At 38.0% G+C, this 18,123-nt stretch overlaps 1 protein-coding gene across 2 annotated transcripts in view; it reads right to left on the reverse strand.

Moving 5' to 3' along the window:
- Positions 1 to 1,794: 1,794 nt before the first annotated feature.
- The window catches only part of dscama (Down syndrome cell adhesion molecule a), a 187,905-nt gene continuing 171,576 nt past the window's right edge, over positions 1,795 to 18,123 (reverse strand). Inside the window, exons 22-33 of one of the 2 annotated variants that reach the window (XM_086057565.1) lie at positions 16,651 to 16,768; positions 16,376 to 16,539; positions 15,287 to 15,385; positions 14,253 to 14,441; positions 13,750 to 14,040; positions 12,301 to 12,477; positions 11,224 to 11,254; positions 11,037 to 11,152; positions 10,796 to 10,945; positions 9,033 to 9,230; positions 8,177 to 8,479; positions 1,795 to 4,140 (exon numbers count right to left, since the gene is read on the reverse strand). In XM_086057565.1, coding sequence (XP_085913691.1) covers positions 3,761 to 4,140; positions 8,177 to 8,479; positions 9,033 to 9,230; positions 10,796 to 10,945; positions 11,037 to 11,152; positions 11,224 to 11,254; positions 12,301 to 12,477; positions 13,750 to 14,040; positions 14,253 to 14,441; positions 15,287 to 15,385; positions 16,376 to 16,539; positions 16,651 to 16,768 — 2,216 coding nt within the window. In that variant the 3' untranslated portion in view covers positions 1,795 to 3,760. Of the gene's footprint in view, positions 4,141 to 8,176; positions 8,480 to 9,032; positions 9,231 to 10,786; positions 10,946 to 11,036; positions 11,153 to 11,223; positions 11,255 to 12,300; positions 12,478 to 13,749; positions 14,041 to 14,252; positions 14,442 to 15,286; positions 15,386 to 16,375; positions 16,540 to 16,650; positions 16,769 to 18,123 lie in introns of both variants that reach the window. The other variant, XM_086057564.1, reaches the window with a different exon arrangement.

An 18,123-nucleotide genomic window follows, 5' to 3' on the forward strand; every position in this document is an offset into this window, starting at 1 on the left:
GGAGTGACGCTGTAGCGCAGCCACAGGAAGTTAATGGAAAGTGTCGAAGAAGAATTAGCAAAGAAGACGAACCGCTGATCTGAATTAATTTGAATTTGAATTGTCAAAATTTGTGCGTTAATTTTGAGTTAATTTAAAGTTATTTTAATGCTACTATTTTTTTTACGTGAAATTAATGACCTCCCCTTACTTGGAAAGCCTGTACCAGGGAATTCCAGTCGCACCGCAGCAGACACATCCACATTAAAATTTAGCAGCAATAAATTAAATAATAATGCATGTATTTGTGGAGACTGAGCTTAAATTGTATTTTGCAATTTAAAAAATGTGCAGAAGTTCACAAGTTACATAATGTTAAAGATTAGATATGAAAAGAAAAATGCACTGAGCTGTCACCGTCTTACAAATGCAATTATGCCATCCAGTGGCAGAAAAATGACCAACACAAATCAATATCACACTCACTTTTTAATTTTAATTAATTATTTTGAAATAAGCAGCCATATTTCTACTAGTTTAACATTTTTTCCACTTTTATGTTAACAAGAGTATGAAAACTTAGAAAATAATATTGTATTGTTCATTTAAAACGGATATAAAATGTGTGATTAATCGTGAGTTAACTATTGAAGTAATGTGATTAATTACAATTAAAAAATTTAATCGCCTGACACCCCTAATCTGAATATATGACTGGATAGCCGATAGGCCAAGATCTATGAAGCCGGGAGGCCGCCATATTACTCCTTCCAAGAAACGTTTCTCGGCATACAATCTTATACATTTACAGTATCGAAGTTGGAGAACATTTGAGACAGTACTTGGTAGAAACAGCATGATTTATGATGTTTTAAATTTGTTAAACATAAACAAGAGGACTTCAGACATTTTACAACTTGCATTAAATACATGTATAAATTATATGCTTAATTATTTTTACAGGAGGAAAATTGTATATTTTTTATTGCAGAATTATAACTGTAATTCAACAAAAGAGGACTCTGTCAAATCTAATATTGGGGTCTAAGGAACTGAGCGATAAAGAAAAAGGGGGTCTTCAATGCAGCTCATATAGTCCACTTGTTAATTTTGTTTTTTTACTTGCTAAAATTTTTTTTCGTCAATTGGTTTGTATCAGATGAAGATGTAAATGCTGTACCTGGTAATGAAAGCTAAACTTTTGGTCGCTTCACTGAATAATTTTGCAGGGGATTGTAGCCATCATTTTTCATTGTCTTTGTGCAGAAAAGTGTTGCACTTTTAAGCGTAGCCTTAAAACTAAAAGACAACACTGCTGAGTTTTTAGAAAATCAATTCCATTGTTTATGGCAAAATCAGTAAAACGCTGCCATTGTCCACACACCTTTTCATATAATCTGGTAACTTGTAAATTACTTACTATTTTTCTTTTTACATTTTGCTTGCGGCTTCTGGAAGCCTTCAACTGGACTTAACTTGGACGAAGACAACATAAACAGTACTTATAAGTTTTTGTACAATGAGTTGACCAAATAGCGGCCGTTGCTTGGGCCCTAATAATAATAATTTCTACAGATACAATAGGGACATCGCATTTTTTTTTATAGTCGTCGGTGACTGAAAGTTTGCAAATGGACTATCAGCCTGCAGTAAGATTCAATATAGCGATGGAATCACACCATCGCAGGCGTATTTGTGAACATGTGTAGATAGCCCACGAGTCAACATCAGTTTGATAGCTCCATTCACCCTCAACAAAGCTGCAATCATCATCAACAACAACATTCATGCCAAACATGTGCAAGAAAGGACACATCGGGGAACAGCCATTTTATTGAAATTTTTGTGTTAGTTTATCTTTATTCCAGTGCCACCATAGTGAACACCAATGTTAAAAAATAAAATGTGACATTGTTTGTTGTTAAAAACTAAACATCAGAACAAAGACAGTTAGGAATGAAGCGAATCATAGAAACTGACAGAATAACCTCACAGAAGAATGGCTAATATTCTTCTCCCTTCAGCAAAAAAACGGAAAGAAACAGAAGGTCAAAACGTGCCAGGGTATAGGCCACAAAAGAAAACAAACAAATAAAGTAACATTTATCATTATATTATTTTTCAGGTACTTCCCAAATTTTGTATACATACTTTAGTTTTGAATGGGGGATCTGCTAGATTGTCTCACATTTTTTTCCCTGTAGAGAAGCATCACTGCAGAAGCAGCAAGTCGATCTACTGAGGAGCGTGAGAGCCCTGAGGACTCTTCCTAGTGCACTGAGAAAGGGGAATCTATTTGGACACACTCAAGTGTGAACCATTAACTCATTCACTCCCAGCCATTTTCACTGAAGCAACCTCCTTCGCTCCCAACTGTTTTACTGAATTTTGACGGATTTTGCAAGGTCCACAGAATATTGTGTTCTATTGCTATAAAAACATGGAACCTACCAAAAGAAAGATTAGAGTCTCTTCTTTCATCATTCAGCATTAGGATATAGCTAAGTTGCTGTTGAAAACACTGGGGAAAAGACCCGGTTGCAACATGGCCCTGGTTGATCTCTTGTACTCTGCTGCCACATGCTGGCCGTTTTTTGTCATAACTACCATTGCTTTAAGCGACCTCTTTCGGTCAGAGGATGCATCAAAGCCTTCTGTATGCTCTAGCATACAAAAAACCCGTATAAATATGTTTTTGGGACCATGGCAATATTTAAAATAGTACATTATTATACGTTTTTGGGAGCAAATGAGTTAATTGTGGAAACCCGCCATTTCTAGCCTAACGCCACTCACCACCCTGGCACACAAGCAGTGGCAAACTACCTGAAGACATAGCTGGAATGTGTCCAGTACACTCACAACATTTCATCATTACAGAACAGTATAGAGCAATAGTTTTCATAGACTTGTCTTCTTTTTTTCATATTGCACCATTGGCAAATGGGACACAGAAAGATCGACAAGAGACGCCATTTCCTATTTAAAACAAGATATGTGCAAAAATGACTAAAGACTTTATTAACCAAATCAATTATTCCCTGTAATATCCACAAATAAAAGTGATTTCTCTTTTTATATATATATTTATAGTAATAAGAATAATAAATCTTCCTATTGGATCATTTGATAAGTGTGACAAAATGCTCGGCTGGGCTGTCCAGCTCTGATGGTAATCGTCATTGTCTTTAAATTGGTCAGTCCCCATGCATCCCTTAGAAATTGATTTTATTTTCTTCCAAAAAAGTAACTAAATTAAAGTAATTTGAGAGCAGCTGAAAAGTGAACGGGTGTCAATTTATTTTGTTCCAAGTTTCATTCAGTGATATTCCATAGGAAAAAAAAGATTTCTCATCCTCATCTTCCACTCCCAAAAAAGTAACAAAAACATGTCCAAGTTATTATGAAAACATTGTCGCTATGGTTTAATGATTATTAATAGATGTCAACTAACAATTAATGACCCATCAATTATAAAGAATGAACAATAATTAAGCGTAAACAACGTTCCCCCGTTACTCAATTAGTTTGGCAACGCTCTGGCTACAGTCATTTCTGATGAGTGATTTTTTTTTTCATTTTTAAATGGAAAAAAATGAAAGAAATACAAAGAGGAGATGAAAGGAAGTTCTAAAATAAATAAAAGTAGATTAGTAAAAGTGACCGTACCCTTGGAGGGCCCGGACATATATACAGAACTGCGTGGTGAGTCCGTTTACTGCACTTGAGTGTTAAGTCCAGTGTTAGAGTGAATACTAGTCCCGTCCAAGAGCCCCTGCTGTTATACCAGCGTGTAGGACTTTGCGTAGGGATTGCTGCTTTGCTTCAGATGTCCTCGCGAGTCCAGCAGGGACTCTTGGGAGGTGCTGAGCTTGGCGGCCTGTGCCAGCTCGGAGCCCTCTCTGTGAGGGAGCGTGGCAGCTGAGCCGGGCTGCCACTGGGCCGCTGGGTCCCTGCTGGCCTGAGGGGCCTCTGTAGGCGTCGGGGGCGCCATGCGAGAGGGCCGTTTCAGCGAGCGACTCTTCTGTGGCTCCAGACAGGCCTGGCCCATGGCCGATCGCTCCCCGCTTGTTGTACCCCTGGACGAGCCTGAGCAAGACATGCCTCGGTTTAACAGGAAGTCCATGCGCAGGTATGGCGGGAGGTGAACCAACTCGCCCCCTGCGGGATAAGACACACAATTAAACTGTAACTGTAAAATAATTTTTTGGGGCCTTTTTAATTATTATTTTTATTATATTTTCTTTGGCTTGCCACCTTGAACAGTAATTTTTTTATTTGTATTTATTTTTTTACATTTTCTTTGGCTTTAAACAGTAATTTTATTATTATTATTATTATTCTTTTTTAAATATTTTATTTTATTTGTTTACATTTTTTTGGGCCTTAAGCAGTCATTGTAATCATTATTATTATAATATATATATATATATATATATATATATATATATATATATATATAATTATTTTTTTCTTTGGCCTTAAACAGTAATTTATTTAAAAATGTTTTTTTTACATTTTTCTTTGTCCTAAAACAGTAATTTTCTTTTTCTTTTTTACATTTTCTTTGGCCTTAAACAGTAAATTTATTATTATTATTATTATTATTTTTTTTTTTTACATTTTATTTGGCCTAAAACAGTAAATTTATTATTATTATTATTATAAAAAAAATTTTTTACATTTTATTTGGCCTAAAACAGTAAATTTATTATTATTATTATTATAATTATTTTTATATTTTCTTTGGCCTTAAACAGTAATTTTAATTATTATTATATATATATTTTTTTTTACATTTTCTTTGGCCTTTAACAGTAAATTTATTATTATTATTTATTTATTTATTTAGTATTTTTTATATTTTCTTTGGCCTTAAACAGTAATTTTATTTTTAATTTTTTAAATTTGCTTTGGCCTTAAACAATAATTTTTATTTTTATTTTATTTTTTTACATTTTCTTTGGCCTTAAACAGTCATTTTAATTTTCATTTTTTACATTTTCTTGGGCCTTAAAAAGTAATTTTTATTATTATTTTTTTTTTTACATTTTCTTTGGCCTTAAACTGTAATTTCAATCATTATTATTTATTTATTTGTACATTTTCTTTGGCCTTAAACAGTCATTTTAATTATTTTTCTTTTTACATTTGCTTTGGCTTTTAACAGGTTTTTTTTTCACATTTTCTTTGGCCTTAAACAGTATTTTTATTTTTCACTTTTTTTACATTTTCTTTGGCCTTAACGAGTAATTACCGTGCATGACGTCGTATGAGTTTGCTTTTGTAATTCTTGATAAACCGTACCGTTTCTTTGCGGTTTTCCATCTAAAATAGCATTAATATTCACTTCTTTAATTAATTCCAGAAACATATCTGTTTCGTCGGCCCCCCAAAACATATCTTACTTTATTGTCCGTCATTGCTTTGTGACTACAAACGCACGTGTGAGGTAATATCCGGTCAAAATGTAAGACGTGTATCCGGTCTTGTCAGTGTTTATTCGCAAAACCTTTTTCCATAGCTAAAATGTGCATTTTCCATTTTTCGATACACTTAAAAATCCACCCCCTCCAAGCGCAAAATCTTTTTTGAGAATTTTGGGCCCTTTTTTGAATTTATAGCTTTTCTATTCAGTTGTATTTTCTTGAAAATTCGAATAAAAATGTGTGGACATCACAGTTGCTCAGGGCTCAAGTAAACGACCAATCACGACTCACCTGTTTTCTGAAGCTGAGCCGTGATTGGTGACCTGAGCCCAGAGCAACTGTGACATTATTTTCAGTTGTGAAAATGCAAAATGGCCACCCTCTGTGATGGACAGGTGGATTTTGTTGCATAATTCATGTTTGACAAACGCAATATTATTCAGAATAACATGTTTAGACAGTACAACGTCAAGAAAGTTTTTGGGTTGTCTTCAAGTTGGGATAAAAAGTAAATGACTGATATTTATGGCAACATTGTTAGTTAGCACAACAAACCAAGCAAATTGTTTTTTCTTATATCTTTTAACTGTTTTGTAAACACTTAATTCTTTGTTGTTAAAAGCAGAAAAGGTAATTTTCACAGCATCAAAATTTGCAACATTTAGTTGAATTGCCCAACTTAAAATGTTACCAAAGTATGTGAACTTGAAATTTTGAGTTCACACAACTTTTTTTTCCTTTTTTTTTCTTACAGTGTAGACATTACATTACATTTCCATCTACCTTTCTCATGAGCTTTACTCTCACTACATAGTGGAGCCCGGAGTTCAAAAGCAAACATGGTAAAGCAGCATTTAGCTGTTATGCTACACGCAAATGGAATGCGTTACCAACAGAAGTGAAGTCAGCCCAAGTGTAAATGTTTTTAAATTATGGTTAAAAATTACTTTCAACCTTTTTCTTCAGACCTTTTATTAAGGTTTTTTTAAAATGTTTAAAATGTGTAAATTTTTTTATAAAAAACGAAATCTATTTTACAGTAGTTTTTTTTTTTTTGTGATTTAAACTTACTTTTATTTCTTTAATTTTAAATGTATTAAATGTCTTTAATGTGTTTCATGTTATCTTTGGTTGTATGGAGCACACTGTATGTTATATTTGAAGATTTTGATTGTTTTAGGATAAGGTACACATATTAGTAGAGAGCCGCAGTTTGTAGAGAATAGGGGGCGAGCACTGCTTTAAAAGGATTTGTAATTGCATAAGGAGGCCGCAAGATGGTGGCAAAGGACTACTTTTGCCTAAATGAAGGTCCTCAACTCACTTTAAATTGTTTCCTCTGCAGCTAGATGGCGTCAAAGCAATACTGTTTTTGCTTTGGTCTGAGCACAAAAACAGTGAACAGGTATTGGTATAGGTATGAATAATTGGTTCCCCCAAAAAAATCAACACACAGGCAAATTCTGAAGTGTGAATATGTGAGAGTTCACTGTACATAAGCATCCAGAGCTATGGCATAACATTAGGGTAGAGTAGTTGTTCATGATACTCAGGAATATCTACTTTATCAAATTGAAATTATCAGCTCTTCTTAATTCTCTTGTTACATCGATTAAAATCAATGACACTCATGCTCCTGCAGCTGGAAAACAGAAACTGTGCCTATTACAAAATAGCGGCTAAAACATTTTGTGGATGAACTGTTGAACTTTGACTGATGAAACCTACTGCACCGAAGAAAGACACGTCTGTATTATTATCTGCCCAATGACTCATATCCGTGATGGTTGCTGCTGTGTGTTCCCCCTCCCCTTTAGAGCAGCAACGACTATGTAACTATTGACTACCCAATAAAAAGAGAGGGCCCAGCAGAGTGAGCGGGTAGGAATCTGTGCACATCTATCAGTTCTCCTCGCGAGTAAAAATAATCTAAGTCGCTTGTCTTCCTTCCTTGTCTATTGTTTATTAAATGTTCTAGGTTGACTGAACCTGACATAATTGACCTTCATCCTGTCCTCATTGGGGGGTTTTTATCGCTTCCATATTTGAAGTAATCTTTACCTACACCGCTAGTGTTTTCTAATTGACGATCGTAATGACAGTTTTTTGTATGTATTTTTAAAGCAGAAATCTTGATCACAAAATTCAGCAATTTGTGAAAAAGCCAATAAGGTGTACAGTCTGATCATTTATCTAACTGACCAATGGACAATGAAACAATGATCGAGCCATTTTCAATTGTAAGAAGATATTTTGTCTATAATTAATTTGATACCTTCATTTTTTCATGAATAATTAATACCTTTAAAAACAAATGTTTCCACTTGCTGTCGACTGAAGATGACATCACCTGTGCTCAGGAAACTGGTAACTGGTAACTGGTAAGCATTCATGGCTCAGTTTGCTGACCAAACCCAGAAAACAGGTAAGTCGTGATTGGTCGTTAACCATTTCCTCAGCACAGTTGATGTCATATTCAGTCGACAGCAAGTGGAAAAATTTGTTTTTAAAGGTATTAATTGTACATGAAAAATAACGAAGTTATCACATTAATTCTGGACAAAATATTAACTTTCTACTGCTGAAAATCGCCCAATGAGTCAAGTATCCCTTTAAGACTTACTGAATGCTGACAACCACAATATCAAATTAGAAGTTGATGTTCAACATGTTAAACGAATTTGAGGTTTTAGTGCTGTTAAAAATGTTAGTATGTGTTCATGTTAATTCAGGATGTGCTCTGTGGGCTTTGGCATTAATTGCCTCACCTGGTCTGTGGGCCTTGGGCACGGCCATGTTCATGACCCGGCTGACGTCCTGAGGCTTGGGCGGGGAAGCAGTGAAGCGGCAGATGCCCGATTCAGACGGCGTGCTGGAGGTCAGGCTGTCGGTGTAGTCGTTGGTGCCGGCGGTCATTTGCTCCGAGGAGGTGTCGGAGATGAAGCATTCGGTGATGGTGAACTTGGCGTGGCGCAGCTGCTCCTCCATTTTGGCGTGCTCGTAGGCTCTGGCGAGCTCCTCGTAAGTGGATGACGCGCTCTCCGTTGACACCATACTGCTGCGAGCACGGTCTGGATACGGGCCCGAGAATAGTGAAGGATATTAGTGCACAGGGTCAGTAATAGAGTGTTTAAGATGTAACATTGTTAAAGAAAATGTGATGATGTTACTGATATTAACTCTTTCACTCCCAGCCATTTTCACTTGTGTTCGATTGCTATAAAAACATGGAACCTAGCAAAAGAAAGATTAGAGTCTCCGCTTTCATCAGGAAAAAAGTATATTTGTATTTGTTTCGGCAGCAATTAGCATTAGAATATAGCTAAGTTTCATCATTATTCACAAACCTGTTTAAAACTGGGGAAAAGAGCTTGTTGCAACATGGCCCTGGTTGATCTCTTATACTCTGCTGTCACCTGCTGGCCATTTTTGTAATAACTACCTTTGCTTTAAGCAACCTCTTCAGGTCAGAAGCTGCATCAAAGCCTTCTGTATGCTCTAGCATTAAAAAAAAAACATAAAAACGTTTTTGGGAGTGAAGGACAAAGTATTAAAAATTGTATTTATATGTTATTGGGTATGAATGAGTTAATGACACTGCATGCATTAAAAACAGATTCTGACCGGTATCCTGAGATGGGCTGACACTGTAGCTGTCACTCTCCTTGTCAACAGAGCCGGCGACTCTTGGTGTTGGCAGCCTCCAGTCCGTGCTTAGCGTGTGCGAGGAGACTGGAGGATGCGGGCGGTTCAGTGTCCATTGGCTGGCGTACCGGTTGCGAGCAGCCGGGCCAGCTTTCGCTGTGCGGCGGGCAGTCGGGTCTGAGAGGAAAAGCAAAAGATGATGAGTTTATGGAGAAAGGCATTCATTTCAACCCTGTTTGGTAGTTATAATGCAACTCATTGTGATTAAAGGGACAGCAACGTGAAAAATCTATTTGTTTTTGTTTTTAGCCATGATAAAATACTAATTCCTCACCAAAAACAAGCACCAGCCTCTCCCAACCTGAGAAAACGAGCTGTTGGCGCTGTTTGATATCATTAGGTGTGGCCCCACCCCCGGACTGCCTCTGCTGACTAAACGCACGCCCACTTTCTCTGAGACCTCCCTCCATGGGATATTGACAAAAGTAGCCTTTATCAATAAACATTCTGTCCAAATGAATTCAAAGCAATCAATTATCCTTCACATTTGCAATGCCAAAGTGCAATGACAATTGACCATCTTAAAATCCAAGAAAGGGTTCTGGCTGACACTTGTGTAAACTACAAGTAAAACTTTTGCGCAGTTAATCCAAACTGCACAGATGGTGTAATGCATGCTCCCCCTGTGAGCAGCAGGCTCAGTTTTGAGACACACTCAATGTTGTCTTTATTTCCCCTATTTTCTTTCTTTCTTTCTTCCCTCTTCTCCTCTCCTCCTCCACTACTATTTCTTGCGGCAAGGAGCGGTTTTGTTTCAAATGCTTCGTGAACAATTGAACATCCATCCAATTTCTATTTATCTTTTTTTTTTATATATATATAATGAAAATACCTCAAAGTGCAATAAAAGGCACATTCTCTTCCTTTAAACATGGAAAGTGAATTACAAATTAGCCTTGCTCCAGAATATTGAAAAATAATTCAAGTAAGGCCAGCTGTCAAACTCATTTACAGTTTACCAGCCAGACACTCGTTGGTAATGCTAACAGCTAGCCGCTAGCCACTTACGGCTGAGACTTCTGCCGTATCATACAATGATGGTGTAATTAATCAGCGGTTTCTTAGGGTCCTAAATTAGCGATTGAACATTAGTTTAGGATAGCGTTGTGTTGATGTTGGTCGCAACTGCAATGTCAATCAAAACTACGATAAATAAATCCTAAACGTCTAAAAGGGTAGTCAAGCTAGCCATCACGACGTGGGCCAACTTCAAAGTAAAAGTGTACTAGGCATTGCCGTCAATGTATTACTGTATTTGGAAAACTTTATTTTGAAATTAGGTTTAGTGTATTACATTGAGTATGTTTCCGCTTTCTTGACATGTCTGAATGGTATCGACTGTGAATGCGCACTTTTTTTCCTTCTTCCCACTAACCAATCCGCGGATCGTGCGCGACCCAAACTGTGAGGCCTGATCCCAAACTGACCACAGATCAATGATGATCCGTTGCACCACTCCCGCATTTCATTAGTTCTCTTTAATCTGTTTATTAGTATCAGGGACAGTAAATATTAATAAACATTTCAGCAAATATGCCAGAATTAGCCAAAAGGCAATTTTTCATCTGCAGTGCAGAGACAGATTGTAAATGTCACCCTAAAAATAAGAATAGCCTCCAACACAAATCTAGGGAATTTGCACATTTTATGAAGTAAAAAAAGGGGGTCCGTACTGGACTTACTGGTTCCTGGTCTGGCATCAGACACGTCTACCAGAGGACCGGTGGCTTGGGAGAGAGACTGATAGTGGACAGTATGGGTGACTGTGGATGACTTCTGTTTCTGTGTTTCCCCAAAGTCATTATCAGTCAGTAACACAGTGGACCTGTCATCTACAGAGCAGTAACAAAGGCAAGCTCAGAAACGCAACCATCACTCACGGACTTGATTATCATGAAATGCACATGTTTATGATGTGCTTACCAACAGTCTCCATGGTGTCTCTCTCCTCAATTAGAAGCTGAGCTCTTGGAATGTCGATGTGCATTCGGAGGGTTTGCTGCTGTTTGTTGACTGGTTCTGCTGGACGTGTGTTTTTACTGGGAAGCAGAAGTAATTCCTTTATGACAAGCCCTTTTTAAGCATAATGATACTAAGGAAAGACTCTTACCTCATTAACATCTCAGCCAAACTTTTTGCATCTGGAAAACAAAATGAGGATACAATATTTAATGTGCTGTATGAAGATGAGTACGGAAGAGGATTAGGGCCAGTGAAGGGGAAAAAAAGGTTGGCAGGATTCTGACTTTATTCTCAGAATTCTGACTTTAACCCTGGAGAACCCAAGAACCCTTTTCTTCTTTGGAAAATTATGAATTATACATTAAATGACTGCTATAAGTTCACTGAACACCAAAATATATGTTTTTTCAATTTTAACCCTTTTTTTTTTTAACTAGCTCAGAATTGTAAAACATACTCCTAGGCATTCTGCAACATGATATGAAATAGATTAACAAAAAAAAAACACAATTTTACCATCTGATGGTTTGCTGAGAAGATGGTTTTGTTTGGATTGATTTCCAGCTCAACAAAATTGGCATGTTGCCAGCCATCTTGTCACCACCACTCTGGCTCATGTAAGTGCAATATTCATCCACTAGATGACCCCATGCAGGGGTCAGAATTGGCACTCTGGACTTTTGAAGTTAAATTTGTAAAAAAAAAAGAAAAAAAAAGTCTTTGTTATTTGAGTAGCAGAATTTATAGGGGCCAAATTTGACCCCATGGGTTCTCCGGGGGTTAAAGTGAGAATTCTGACTTTAAAGTGAGAATTCTGACTTTGAGCTCAGAATTCTCAGTTTAAAGTGACAATTAGTAAGTAAGTAAGTAATCTTTATTTCTATAGCGCTTTTCACACACAGAAGTCACAAAGCGCTTCAGAAAAAGAGGACAGCTTCGTGCAAAGGAATATAAATATAATACAATAATACAATTCTCACTTTAATCTCAGAATTCTGACTATTAGTGCTATTATTATTCTCAATTTAAAGTGAGAATTCTGAAAAGTGAGAATTCTGACTGTGATTAAAGTGAGAATTCTGACTTTAAAGCCGGAATTCTCACATTAAAGTCAGAATTCTCACTTTAAAGTCAGAACTTTTTCTCTCTCTCTTCACTGGCCCTAATCCTCTTCCGTAGATGAGGAATGCGTCATACAAGACGCAGGTGCCCTCTGCCGTCTCACCTCGCAGTCTCTTTAACCTCTGCTCACGCCTTCTCCTCCTCAGTACCAGCAGGCCGATGAAGATTACAACAATTCCCACCAACACACAGGAAATGGTCACCATCATCTTCAAACCTTCGCCACCTCCAGAGATGTCCTCACTCAGATTGGGGGCCTTCACCAGCGGGGCAATGGTGCCTGCCAAGGGGTCATTGTGTTATGACATTGCTACACAGAAATCTCACTGGATGAAATAACAATAAACTAACATGCACATATACTGGAATCTGTGCAGCTAACAGAAATGCTCAGTGTTAGAATAAATTGATGAATTTAATAAATTGATCAAATTTCATTAAACAAATATAAGAATTTAAGTTGTAAATGTAGGTCAGTGGAAGCCAAACATTCACATTTTTAGGCATTTACCTCTAATTTCCATATTTTTCACCAATTTGTATCCTTCCATTTTGTTCAGTTCATCCCTATTGCAAATAGTTTTTTCAAATTTTCAAAATAAAAATTTAGGTTTGCCTGTACATGTCATATTTCTTGACTGATTAAAATCATTGTAATTAAAGGGACTGTAACGTGAAAAATCAACTTTTTGGGGGCTTAAGCTATGTTAAAATCACCAAAGTGGTGTTTTCCTCCATTTGCCCCTCTATGAGAAATTCTAGGTCATTTTGCTCTCCAAGCACCAGCCCCTCCCAACCCGAGAAAACGTGCTCACTCTATGACATCATTAGGTGCGGATCCACCAAAATGAAATGACAATTGGCCGTCTTAAATTCCCACTCTTGTGTAAACTACAAGTAAAATTTCTGCACTGTTCAACGGAATGAATGGTGCAGTGAATAGTACACTCAACCTCCAAACAGAAGGTCCTGGGTTCGCGTCCCTTTCAGGTTTTTTTTTCTCCCTCCCCTCCTCCTCGACTACGATTTCTTGCGCCAAAGGAGCAGTTTTGTTTCAAATGTTTATTGAAGAATTGAACATCCATCCAATTTGCACATTTAAAGAAGACGCGGTTGTACTGCAAGGGCTGGCCGGTCTTCCGTGGGCTACTCAGAGAAGTGCTCGAATGCAGCTCTCCAGAGTTTTGTGGGCGATGCGCGCAGCAGCCGGCATTAGGACAAGAGGGGGGTGCGGCAACCACAAGGGGTTATACTGAACCGGGCGTTTTACTTCCCTGTTAGAAAAACAGCCAGAAAAATACTTAATATTTCCTTCAAAGTTTTTTCTCCTTAATTTCAAAATAAAAGCCCAAACCTAAGATTTTGTATATATACAGTAACTTCAAATTGTTACATCCATTCCAAAAGCTTTTTACATCAAAATTAAAACCTAAATTAACTTTGTTTTAAATACATTTACTTTCTGTACTCATTTGTAAATAGACTAAAAACTTTCCTTTTCACAAAATAGTTCTACAAGGCAAGCTCGCCTCACTCTTCTAGTTGAACTTACTGCCGTCATAGCTGAGCGTTGCAAACTTGACCCTCTTCTCAGAATAGCCAGCGCTGTTGTAGATTTTCATCTGAAGCTCATACCAGGTTGCCTCCTGCAGGTCGTAAAGGATGTAACTCTTGGTGAGGGAGGTGCGCTGTGCTGTGGTCCATGAAGGGGAATCCATTGGCCGATACTCCAGTGTAAAGGAGGTGATCGGGCATCCACCATTGTTCCAGCCGTTCAGGTTGAGTTTCACTCGAGTGGCATTGATACTGGTAAAGAGCTCCTGCTCTTTGGAGTACTGGGGTTCTGATGGCATGATAAGACAAGGTAAGAATGAACACAAGTCTATAGGCTATATGAAGATGTGAAACAAGACGCAAAAGCCAGATGCAAAACACAGAGTGGAATGTTTGATCATCCGTTTTGATGACACATGACTAAGATTTGTGCAAACATGGCACACAACTATTGTGTTGTGTGCAACAACAAAAAAAAGCCATAATAAACATGTTCCTCACCTTTCCCATGGGTCTTTGCTTCAATTATCTCACTTATGCGTCCAGGCCCAACAGCATTCTGGGCCGTTAAAGTAAACTTATACCAGGTGCCACACTTGAGGTTCTCCAACCGGTAGGAGCGCTCACTTGGACTAATGGCGAAGTTGCCCCACTGTTCACTGTTGTCTTCAGAATATTGCAGAATGTAGCCTAGGGACAAAATATGGTTATTGAATGCCAGATCAGTTTAGGAAGAATCATTTGACAGATGATGATGATTAGAATTAGAAGCAGATTTATTGGCCATAAAAACACATAAAGAATTTAATCATCACAGTCACAACCCGTCTGAGAAACACGAAAAATAACAATGACCAACAGAGGGAGATTTCTGAGTTTCTTAGATGGAAAAAAAGGGGGAAAAAAACAAGGCCCAATCCCTGCTTCTTTTAAGGGCAGCATAATATGGGCCTGGGGGAAAAAATACTGTACATAGCAACACAATGATGACTAAAATAAGTAGTAAGAGGTTGAGGTTGTAGTATGGCTGAGGTTACAAAACTTGTAGTGTTATTAAAACACTTCCATAACTACGGGCCTGTTAGCTCAGTTGAATAGACGCTCGTCTTGCGACCAGACGACCGGGTCCGAATCCCAGTAACTCCCGTTATGGTGCAGTGTACTATTTTCTAGCTATTTACATGGTTGATAGGGGTCGCTAAACTACAATACATAATACTTGGTCATAATTTCAAAAAGACCTATGTGGTGTTATTATTTAGAGGTCTGTTTCAGGCCGTTTGACGTACTTGGTCGGGAAGGGGCAAAATCGTGACAAAAACAGCCAGATTGTCTTTATGTGTTTACCCGGCTTGAGATAAAGCAAATTCCGAAGACTTGCATGTGTGGGATAGGGGAAAGGATCCCGAAGCATCACCTCCAGGAGTTTGACCGATAACGATTTCGCAACCAATTGTTCAAGGCGGTTTGCCAATGTCTCCATGTTGCAAACCAATTTGCGCAGTGACTCAAGAAAAATTCCACATATATCTAACCTCTTATGGAGCTGCCACCATTGTCTCCAGGTATCCAAGACAGCGTGATGGAAGTTGTTGTTGTCTTGGTCACTGTGAGGCGAGGCTGGTCAGGTGGAACTGAAAAAGACACATAATTAGTTTACAAACAAAATGGGGTGGACACTAACCAATTGTAAAAAAAATAAAATAAAATAAGATCGGTGCTTCTGGAATAGAGATAGAAATAATTTATGGTTTTCTGAAGTCATTTCCCCCCATTGAAATGAATGCAATCATTAATCCATTGTACACAACACAAAAATGCTGCAGCTTGTTGTGAATGTTAATAAGGTTTGTAAGGTTTTGTAACCTATAGATGCCGCCTATCCATACATATGTAGTTTTTTTTCTTCCCGTGTGTGTGATGCGCACACACGACAACACGAGCATGTCTAATGACATTCCCAACCGTTGTTGACAGTTTTCATGGTGCTCCATTGTAACCCTTGACTTCAATTGAATTGCTAGAAAAATAATTAACTGGTCTCTGGCACCACCTGGTGGTGTAGTAGTGTAAACACTCTCAAAATATTTTCTTTTTGAATGAACTGAAGTGATTCATGCCCTAATCCCGGAAAATGCTTTGAAATACATCAGTTTACAATATATAAAAAATTATGAATTATAATGGGTGTCTATACGTACTAATTATGTAAATGTACCATACTTTGTATACAAACTATGCAACTCCCAAATGCAATAACAGCACGGTGCCATTTTGAACGTCTACATGTTTCCACAATATGGTGGAAATCTAAGATCCCAAGTATTTATTTTTTAATGCTTTCTCTTTGATTTAAAAGATCAAAAACATTCAAATGTACATAATATGTACCGGGTCACTACAAGGGATTTATTAACCAGGAATACTCCCACTGAGATTCAATATCACTACTTTTGTCTAAATTAAGCACCTCAATTCACTTCACCTTAGTTTTTAGTTTTTTTTTCCCACCAAGACACTACTTGAATTGCTATGGTCAGAGCACAAAAAGAGTGGCTAACTGGAGGAGGATAGGATTGGTTAAAAAAAAATAGCGACAAGGTGAATTAGTTTTAATTTCCTACCTTGAACCTGCAGGTTGAGGACGATCTTATCCGAGCCAAAGCTATTACTGGCAACACAAGTATAGTTCCCGGAATCCTCTGCTTTCACTGTCCGGATAACAAGACTGCCATTACCATGAACACTGCGCCGGCTGTCAATTGCAACAGGTGCAGGGGTTCCATTGCTGCAACACACAAGTGTGAGGGGAATCAGCTTAGCGTTGTGTGCTAAATGACCATATACAAAAGATACATTCATTTACAATCACACTGACTTCATGCTAGTGGATACTCACATCTCTTTCAACCACTTGATCGTTGGTGAAGGATCCCCAACCGCCTTACAAGGCAACACAATGTCTTTCATCCAGGGTGTTGTGACCGTCCTGTTGAAGGTCAAGATGCGTGCGGGAGCTACAAATAAATAAATAAATAAAATACATTTCAAACTGCAAGTAGCGATGAATGGGTCCTAACTAAATCCCCAAAGTGAAACAGGTTTCAGGGCTTTCTTCCGTCTTTCGAGAGGAACAAATAAGTGACTTTTTGGGGGTCGAGTTCAGTACTACTAAAAACATTTTCACTAGAATATATAAATTTGGTACGAGCAAGCAGCATTAAAGAAGCACTAAGAAACATTTTAACCTTAATAAAATATTTTCATAACTCTTTTGATGAAACATCGACTTAAAACTAGTTGAATGGTACCGTTTCCATGGATTGAGGGGGGTCTGTATCAGTTTTACTGGCAATAAGCAACTTTGAGGAGGATGGTAGGAAGGGGAACACTGCTGCAAAAAACTACAAATGTGCTGACTAATTTATGGAATACATCACTTCCCCCTTTCCCCATTCATTACAAAGACGGAAGTAGGGGTGCAACGGTTTCAGATTTTGGTGTACGATTATTGTCTGAGAAAAAAGTTTTTTACGGTTATTCTGGTAGACATTAAAAAAGTCACATCAGCATTCATTGAAAATGTTTATTTTTAACAACAATAAATAACCTGAAAATTAATTTGAAAAAAGTTGCTGCCTTTTAAAACAAATACAGCAGATTAAACAGACTCTTAAAATAGGGCCTAGGCACTATGTAAAACAAATGATTATCATCTTTTTCTTTCATCTTTCAATTTTTTTCCATTTCAACCATACTTACAGATGAAATGTTCGTCCACAGCCTTTAAACTGGCGATTTGTGCAGTTTACCGCTACACATGTAGGCATTTTGCAGCCATAATGCATATGCTGAGATACCTTTCTTGGGAGTCCCTGCGGCTTCAAAAGTGTCGGCCTATGGCCTCTCTAGTCTGTGGCGACGGAACGGCGGTGTGACAGGCGGTGTGCCGGTGGTTCCCGGCAGCGGCGACAGGCCTGGCCGCCTCGGAACCCTACCCACAGCCGTCGAGTACACAACTCTCCCCGGGCGGCGTTTAAATCTGAGCCCGGTGTTCTTATGCGCCCGCTAAAAGGGCCGTGTGGAAACAGAAAAGCTATGAACTATGCCGCATGGCTCATTTTGCGACGCACGTGAGCGAAAATAACTGGTGTTGTTGAACGGCTGTGGTTATTTAATCCTGATGTTTAAAAACCACTTTAAACGTATAACTGGTTAATTGCTGCACCCCTAGACGGAAGTCAATATGAATGTGTGTGATCTCAAAAAACGACGCAATGCACTTGTCCTCATGGAAAATGTGGTCTTCCTTCAGGCATAACATTACCGCCACAATCAACGTAAATTAAAAGTTCCTTAGTGTTGTTTTAAA

This window comes from Leptonotus elevatus, chromosome 16, assembly GCF_054856555.1.
Source record: "Leptonotus elevatus isolate MCC_2025b chromosome 16, RoL_Lele_1.0, whole genome shotgun sequence".
NCBI lineage: Eukaryota > Metazoa > Chordata > Actinopteri > Syngnathiformes > Syngnathidae > Leptonotus > Leptonotus elevatus.